The following is a 9,315-nucleotide window of genomic DNA, read 5'->3' as shown; positions in this document are numbered from 1 at the left end:
AGACTTTAATGCTTAAATATTTGAAATATAAAATAACTTCATTAAAGTGGACACGTAAAAGTATGTTTCGGAACTTTTATTAAAAGTAATTATACGAACATTATGCGCATTAAACAGATGATCCAGATACCGATCTTAATACTAAAATCAATCATTATTGTTATCGATTATGTCTGTATTATGGATTGTAATTCATCGGTTAAATCAAAACAATAGGTTTTTTTTTCCTTCAAGAAAGATATTTGTAAAATACAAGTACCACTAGGTCATTTCTCCAGCTGGAGTTAAATGTGAATGTTCTAGAATTACATTTTCTTGTGATGCAATCTAGTTATGACAAATCTTGTCCGTAAACATTTGTACTATTGGTTGCCAATGTTAAATAAAGCTACCAATGGTTACTAATGGATTTAATCTGAACTCACTCAAGATCTAGGATGAAAATAATACAGTAGCGGATATGTATGTAACACGTAATATAACGAAGCTGCAGGGAGTTACAACGTTAAGGGAATCTTTGTTGTGGAAATTCACGAAACTATAGGTATATATATCAGTTAAAAAATCAAAGGCTGTCAAAAAAATCTCTGTTGCGGAAAATTACAAAGCTATGGTAAATTTCGAAAATTACAGAGCTAAAGAATTCCTTGTTGCCGACATTCATAGATATAATTGTTGCGAAAAGTGAATTCTTGCATAGCAGACTGGCGTTTCCGTGAGTTTTACCCATGCCGGAAATTTCATCTGGCATGGGGGTGCGTGCAAAACAACAGCGTCATTTTAGCGCATTTAATGAATAAACCGCATTAAAATGACGTAATTTTAGAAGAGAATTATGTGTTTACGATGACGTCATTTCGCCGTTGTTATTAAAGTTGTAAATTCATACGCTATTTGTACTGACAATACAACTCGTTTGTTGATGCGTATCCCAGAGAGGTTTATGGATACTATTAACTGAAAATACATACATAAATGTTATACAATACAAAGATATTATTATCATTTGACTAGATGTACAAAATTATAAGAAGATAAGACTATCAGTGAGAGTTTCTAATTATCGTCCAAATTAATTTTACCAGAATAAAGAAACTGATTTAAAAGAAACATTTGTCACTTATATTTACTTAGCTTTGTTTAATAACAATGTTCTAATCACCTTAAACTTGTCGTAAATAAAACAAAACTTCTTTAACACGTATTCTAGAAATGTCTCAAATTCAACAATATATGATATGTAAATACGTTTAACTAGCAAACAATCAGAATCTGCAGACAGGGGAAGAAACTCCGTATGACTGCCAAAGAAATCAATCAATATCACGTTAAATCCACAGACAACCGTACTGACATTAAGTATGCGTATTCTACATAAATACTCAAATTGATCCCTACCAAATTTGAAGTATGACGCAGTATTCTCAGTACAGAAAACAACAAAATATCTGGAAATTCATTTTCCCTCTAGAAAAGAAAATACTCTCTAAAAAGGAGATTTCGCCATTCGTCCCCAAACACCCTCGTAATACGCGAACATTCGCCACACCAAACCGCTACAAACGGCGGTTACACCAGCCCCTTAATTGTGGCGCACATAACAGTGACACAATTACTTAATAGTCCAAGAACATACAATATAAATATAAAACAATGAAGTACAAATGATTGTCAAGTTAACAGAGTCATATCCTTTAAGTTGTACAGTGTTTCTTATATTGAATTAAAATGCGATATTGTCATACAGTCTGAACAATTATTCATCCATTTCTAAAAGGACACACAACTTGTCAACCGGACGAACCAAAACGTTTGTCGCAGTTTTAACCTTTACTTGTCGCACTAATCCGTTTTTGTCTGGTATTGTCTCTTTAACTATTCCCATAGGCCATGAATTTCTCGGTGCACTCGCGTCAACAATCAACACTATGTCTCCAGTTTTTAAGTTTCTCTTCACATCATGCCACTTTTGCCGCTCTTGAAGAAGCGGTAAATACTCCTTAGACCACCTTTTCCAGAACAGTTCCGCCATGTATTGTACCTGCCTCCACCGACGTAAGCTATAATTATCTGACTTTTCGAAAATCCCTGGAGGTAAGTTTGGTAGTCGTTTTAATGTCAGTAAATGATTAGGAGTGAGTGCTTCTAAGTCGCCGAATTGATCTGAAATCCTTGTAATTGGACGGCCATTAAGAACGGTTTCAATTTCGCACATGAGCGTCTGAAGACCTTCGTCATCAAGAATTTGTTCTTTCAAAGTACTGTTCATGGCACTTCTTACAGATCTTATGAGTCTTTCCCAAACACCACCGTGGTGAGATCCAGCCGGGGGGTTGAACTGCCAATCTATACCCCTTTGTAACATCTCCTCGTGAATCTGCGCAACATTCCATTCAGATATTGATTTTCTCAGTTCTCGTTCAGCACCAACAAAGTTCGTACCATTGTCTGAGCGCATTTTGGAAACCTGACCTCTGCGAGCTATGAACCTACGCAATGCATTGATATAAGAACTAGTGTCCAGTGAGTATGCCACTTCTATATGAACCGCCCTACTTGCTAAGCAGGTGAAGATCACGCCATAACGTTTGACACGGCTCCGCCTCAATTTCACCTCAAACGGCCCAAAGTAGTCCACGCCCACTCTAGTAAATGGAGGTTCGTCTGGTTTTACACGATCCTTTGGTAAATTTGACATTTTCTGTTCTCCAACCTGGGATTTCTGTCTACGACACACAACGCACTTTGAAATAATGCTCCTTATAGCTGAGGGCGCATTAATCAACCAGTAATTTTGTCTCAGGACAGAGAGCATGTGGTTTCTACCGCTGTGTTTCAAGTTGTGGTGAATATTTTGAAGTATCAATGTCGACAAGCGATGACCCTTTGGCAAGATTATCGGATGTTTACTTTCTGCAGGTAAACTAGATTCATGCAAACGCCCTCCAACCCGCAACAATCCACCATCAAGATAGGGGTCAAGTTTTCTGATACTACTTTTTCGACTCACGTGATGACCTTTCTTCAGCAATTCAATTTCTTCTTTGAAGACAGTCCTCTGTGTGTACATCACAATAGCCTTTTCAGCTTCTAGTAAATCATCAACTGACAGTCTGGCTGACTCTTCTGGTTCAACAACCCCTTTTTGACCCTGTTGATGTACACGCTTACGAAGCTCATTTCGATATTTCAAGATCCAAGCAACGCCTTTTCTTAACTTGTACCAGGACGAATAGTAGTTTATCAACTTCTCCGTTCCCGCATTCTCTAATTTACTACCATCTTCACTCTTTACGCAAGTGAGGTTTGCTTTTACTTTCTTCACTTCGGGATCGTCATCTCGGAGCTCGAAGTTATTCTCCCGCAGTGATGGCCAGTTTTCTTCCGTCATTTCCAAGAATTTAGGTGCTTCAATCCACCTTTCTCCCCAAAGTGAGTTTTCCACAGGAAGTCCTCTTGAAGCAATGTCTGCTGGATTCAACTTGGTGTTAATATAGCGCCAATCACTGACGTTTGAGCCTTCATGTATTATCATCAGTCTGTTGGCTACAAATGTGTGAAACCTAGAAGTCGTATTTCGCACATACCGTAATACTGACATGCTATCTGTCCAAAACACTGACCTATCAATTTTCATTTCTAGCTCATCTTTCAGCATTTTGTTTGTACGTACCGCTACTGTTGCTGCTGTCAGCTCCAAACGTGGTACAGTGACCTTCTTCAGAGGCGCTACCCGAGATTTACCAATGACAAATGAACATTGAACTTTATCTTCCGTGTTCGTCATGCGCAAGTATGAGACTATGCCATAGCCACTTTCACTAGCATCGGAAAAATGGTGTAGTTCTGTGTGCTTGATATCACCAAACCCAGGGAACTTGAAACATCTGTTCACTTTAAACTCGGACACCTTTTGAATATCGCACAGTATCATGCGCCATTGCTCAGCAAATTTCGGTGGTACTGGATCATCCCAACCTAACTGTAACCTACAAAGCTCCTGTAGTAATAGTTTGGCATTTAGCATAACCGGAGCTAAGAACCCGAGAGGATCGAACACGCTACTAACCACTGATAGAATGCCTCGTCGAGTAAGCGGCTGGTCTTTGATCGCTAAGACAAAGCGAAATGTGTCTGTTTCTGCACACCAGCTTAAGCCCAAAGCTCTGTCAATAGGTAAACTGTCTTGATCTAGGTCTAAATCCTTGGCAAGGGCAGCTCTTTCTGTGATGGGTATTGAATTCATTACTTCTTTACTGTTACTTATCCATTTGGAGATGTTGAAACCTCCCTGCCTTAATAGAACCTTCAGATCGTGAAGCAAGGAGATTGCACTTTCGCTTGACGAAACAGACTTCAAGCAGTCGTCAACGTAGAAATTATTCAGAACTGTGTTTATCACATTGTCGTTGAACTGTCCCCGACAATCCGTAGCGGTTTTTTTTAACGCATAGTTTGCGCAGCTTGGCGAAGAGGTCGAGCCAAATAAATGGACGGTCATCTGATACTCAATTATAGGCTTACTTGTGTCTCCCTCTTCCCACCATAGAAATCTTAAAAAGCTTCTATCTTCTACTGGTACTAGCACTTGATAGAACATGCTGTCTATGTCTCCCATTATGGCTATTTCTTCTTGACGAAACTTAAGAAGCGTACCTGAAAGTGTATTTGTGAGATTTGGTCCCTGCAGTAATTGGTCGTTAAGTGATGTGCCGTGAAATCTTGCCGCACAGTCGAACACTACTCTCAGTTTTTCCTTTTTAGGGTGGTATACACCATGATGGGGCAGATACCAAACGCGACAGTCAGTCTGTTGTAGATGTTTCCTGGGAACCCTTTCCGCATACCCTTCTCTCAAAACCTTGCTCATGAAGTCCTGATATTGCGTATAAAATTTGGTGTCTCGCTTAAATCGCTTAGCTAATAATATCAGTCTTTGCTCAGCCTGTTTTCGATTGTTCGGCATAGCAACATCAGAATTCTTAAATGGCAAATTCACTGTATAATGTCCATCTTTCAAACTAATAGATTCTGACACAAATTCGAGGAATCGTTGATCCTCCACTGAAGGCTCAAGCTTGTCGTCGATAGCGCGTTCGTTAAAGTCGTGATTGAACTGGTTGAGGACTTGTTTTTCCAAGTCTGGTCTGGACTCGATTCTAGTAAAATTCGACGTCACCAACTCATTGTCTTTTTCTGTGTTAGAGCCCAAAGGTCCATTTATCACCCAGCCACAGGATGTTTTTACTGCAAATGGTCCGCCGTTTACGCTTGGAATTACTTCCCATGGTTCCATTGCCCTTGGAACGTTAATACCAATTAATAGATCAATGTCACTATTAATTCTCTGCAATGGTAAGTCTTTCAAATGCGACCATTCCTGAACACTTTCGATTGACACTATGTCCCTTTTTGACACTGGTAAACATTTCCGTGTGAATACTGGACCAAGCTCGATGGTGTTTTCCCCATTTAATGCACTGATTTCCAGTCCAGTGATTTCATGTGTACTTTGAACGCTTTCTTGACCCATAGTAACCAAGTTTATTCTTTTCCGTTTTCCTTGAACATTCAGTTTACTTATCAATCTTTCTGTACAGAAGGATGCTGTACTCCCCGAGTCCAAAAATGCATAAGTTTCAACATACTTGTAGCTGTTTTTTACTTTTAGGCGAACAGGCACAATTGGCAAAGCTTGATGTATTTTACTTCCAGCCCCCGTATGAGTTGCAGTTGCTTTTGTATTGATAGGAGAGTCCTGATGCGGTTCGACATGTAATATTGTCAGGTGAAGCTTGGTACAAGTCTTACAGTTTGCTTTCCTTTTACAATTTAATTTTTGATGTCCTGACCTCAAGCAGGCAAAACATAAACCTTTGTCTCTTAGAAAGGCATACCTCTCTTTCAAGGGTAATTTTGTTATTTCCTTGCAATTTTCTAGCTCGTGAGATCCTTGACAAAACAAACATGGCTTTATAAATGCCGAACCAGGTTTATACCGGCTCTCTGCTTCGCGTTCATTGTGATGCCTTTCTTTCACACCGCTGTCTGAAACACTAGTAATGAGCGTTTTGCGCGTTCCGTAAGGCCTGTTTACTCTTGTAGATGATGACTGTTTATCCTGTGAGTTGATGTTTTTAGATGTATTTAGTACTTCTTTACCATAAATTGGATCCGTGGCCTTTTTTGCCTCCTTTCTAACAAAGTCAACCAAATGCTCAAATCTTACCACTTCCCTTTTACTCTTAATGTCATACACTATATTCCTCCACCTTTCATGTAAATAATACGGCAGTTTTTGCACCAGCAGCCTTAAGTTTTCGGAGTATTCTAAAACCCTCACTGAATCTAAACTTTCCACAGCAAACTGACATTCCCTCAAAAATATTCCAAACTTATCCAAATCTTGTGCTTTTTCCGGTCTGATTGGAGACCACTCAAGTGCCCTTTTCACGTATGCTCTTGCTATTATGTCCGGGTCTCCGTACCGCTCATGAAACTCGGCTAAAGCTGCCTTGTATCCACTTTCAGAGTTCATATGAGAGTACCCAAGAACGATTTTATGCGCTTCATCTTCTGTATATTGCAATAGAAAGTTCAGACGTTCCTCGTATGAATCTGTGTATGCACAAACTCTAGCGTTAAATTGTCTAAGGAAAGTGCTGTATTCGATTGGATTGCCTTTAAAACATTGGATTTCAGCCTTTGGTTTATTCATTATTTTCGATACAGAGTTCATGTCGCGATTCAGTGAATTCACTATGCTGGATGTTTGTAGAACAGGTATTTCATTAATCCCTGGCTGAACATTGACTAACCGTGAAACAGTTTGTGCCTTATCTATCTTAACATCATTGTTTACATTATGTTGATGCAAGTCATGTTCACTGAATGATTCATCATCTTTGATTTCACCTTGCTCAGTAGCAGTAGATACACAACGTTCTGGAATCCACACAGGAGAATTTGGATTTAGTACATACTTATTTTGAATGATGTGAGATTCCATAGGTGGTTCTTGCTTTATTTTGTGGTCGGTAAACTTAATATTGTCCTCCAGCAATTGGTCATCCACCATGCTTCTTTCTAAGTCTTCTAAAACCTTAGTCCGCGCATCACTCACTTGTAATTCAGTTTTAATTTCAAATTCCTTCTCTTTCATTTGAAGACTTAACTTTGCTTCTTTTAATTTTCTTTGCTCCTTTAGAGCTGATGCTCTTGCTAATAGTTCTACCTTTCTTTGATTTTCTTTCATTTTAGCAATCGATAAGTTACTCGAAATACTCGAATGTCTACTTGATGATCTAGAGCTGCCACTGCGATGAGATTTTGTTTGTAATTGTTCAAGGGTCTCGGGTACACTACAGTTTTTCAGAAACCATTGTTCTGCCTCATACTTTACATATGCATAGTCGCTGGTTGTATTTTCAAATTGACTATTATCATCGTGCAATTCTGTTTCATTCAATAATTTTTTATACTGTTCATGTGCTATAAGCAACTGTTCATAATTGTTCAACCAAATGTTATACAATACAAAGATATTATTATCATTTGACTAGATTTAAAAAATTATAAGAAGATAAGACTATAAGTGAGAGTTGCTAATTATTGTCCAAATTAATTTTAACAGAATAAAGAAACTGATTTAAAGAAACGTTTATCACTTATATTTACTTAGCTTTGTTCTAACCACCTTAAACTTGTCGTAAACAAAACAAAACTTGTCTAATACGTATTCTAGAAATGTATTAAATTCAACAATATATGATATGTAAATACGTTTAGTAAACGATCAGAATCTGCAGACAGGGGAAGAAACTCCGTATGACTGCCAAAGAAATCAATCAATATCACGTTAAATCTACAGACAACCGTACTGACATTAAGGATGCGTATTCTACACAAATACTCAAATTGATCCCTACCAAATTTGAAGTATGACACAGTATTCTCAGTACAGACAACGACAAAATATCTGGGAATTCATTTTCCCTCTAGAAAAATCGGAAAATACTCTCTAAAAAAGGAGATTTTTTATTCGTCCCTAAATATTTTCGTATTTCACGAACATTCGCACCAGAGAAATAGGTTACAAACTACTAAAACCTTAGTTTGTGTTACAAACACCAAACCGCTACTAACGGCGGTTACACTATTGTTAGAAAATAGTTATAGATAAAATGACTTTAATTTCCATGAACAAATATCTTATTGAGGTAAACTATTTTAAATATGAAAAAATATTGCAGAATATGCAAAAAAAATATCTGACATATGTTTGCGGTTTGGATCGGAATATCCGGCCCTCGGGAACCTGCCCATGGGAGGTAACTCGGCAAGTTTCGTTACCGCCCAATGGGCGGGGTCCCTTGATCTGAACCGCAACATATGACATATTATTGATCCGTCTTGTGGAAAGTCACGAAGCTGTATCTCATATTTGAGTTATATCTTTGTGGCGACATCAGATTGATGATGGGAATTTCTTAACTCTAGGTTGCAGAAATGGCGATTCGCATGAGTATGACGGGCAATGGAATATTACCGATGACGGACAGACTTGTAAATATTGGGGTGGATACCTGACGAATGTACCGGAACCGGCTAACTTTCCAGAAAAATCTCTGGTTAATGCAAGTAATTATTGCCGGGATCCCGACTTAAAAGGTAATATAATGAAATTTTCAGCATGAAGTTATAATCGAGTACTGAGTACAACATTGAATCCTTTTGGACGAGTACACAGCTATCACACCTATTTCAGTGGAGGTGCCGACCTACATTGATACTTGCAGCTGTGTACGAGTCAACTAAAATCAGTATTGTTCTCAACCATGTTAATGACTTCTATATTTCACACCACCATTTTTTATACATGTATATATTTCGCCAGAACTGCAAATATAAAAAGGATTTCATATGAATTTTGGATTCTTAAAACGAAAACGAGGCTATATGGGTGTGATATGGTTTGGATATGATTTTTGGACTATGGAAATGTAAACGAGACGATATATGTTTGGATATGGGTTAAATATGGATTTTAGAACTTTGGAATTGCTAAAACAATGCTAAATTGATAAGATTTGATTCAATAATGGTTCTAATAAAGTAAGTACTATCAATTTGGTTATATTTTATAAGGTTGAAATAAACTATTGAATGTATATTGAATGGACGGAATCAAAGAGACCAGTTGTGTAATTTTGTGATGAATGTTTTTGATACAGGTATATTAACACAACCAAAGTTTTAAATTTGTAAAGCAATGCAACAACTTTGCTGACAGAACTGAATATTTCATATTAAAAT

General features: G+C 37.8%; 1 protein-coding gene across 1 annotated transcript; it reads right to left on the bottom strand.

The window, feature by feature from the left end:
• Positions 1-1,756: 1,756 nt before the first annotated feature.
• LOC132727591 (uncharacterized) lies at positions 1,757-7,255 on the bottom strand. Its single transcript, XM_060713149.1, has one exon. The coding sequence runs from the start codon at positions 7,253-7,255 to the stop codon at positions 1,757-1,759; it is 5,499 nt and encodes a 1,832-aa protein (XP_060569132.1).
• Between the last annotated feature and the right edge of the window lie 2,060 nt (positions 7,256-9,315).

Source organism: Ruditapes philippinarum, unplaced genomic scaffold, assembly GCF_026571515.1.
Source record: "Ruditapes philippinarum isolate M1 unplaced genomic scaffold, ASM2657151v2 ctg6100_1_1_1_1, whole genome shotgun sequence".
NCBI classification, from domain to species: domain Eukaryota; kingdom Metazoa; phylum Mollusca; class Bivalvia; order Venerida; family Veneridae; genus Ruditapes; species Ruditapes philippinarum.
The sequence above is the reverse complement of the archived record's forward strand: the minus strand, read 5'-3'. Positions and strand labels throughout refer to the sequence as shown.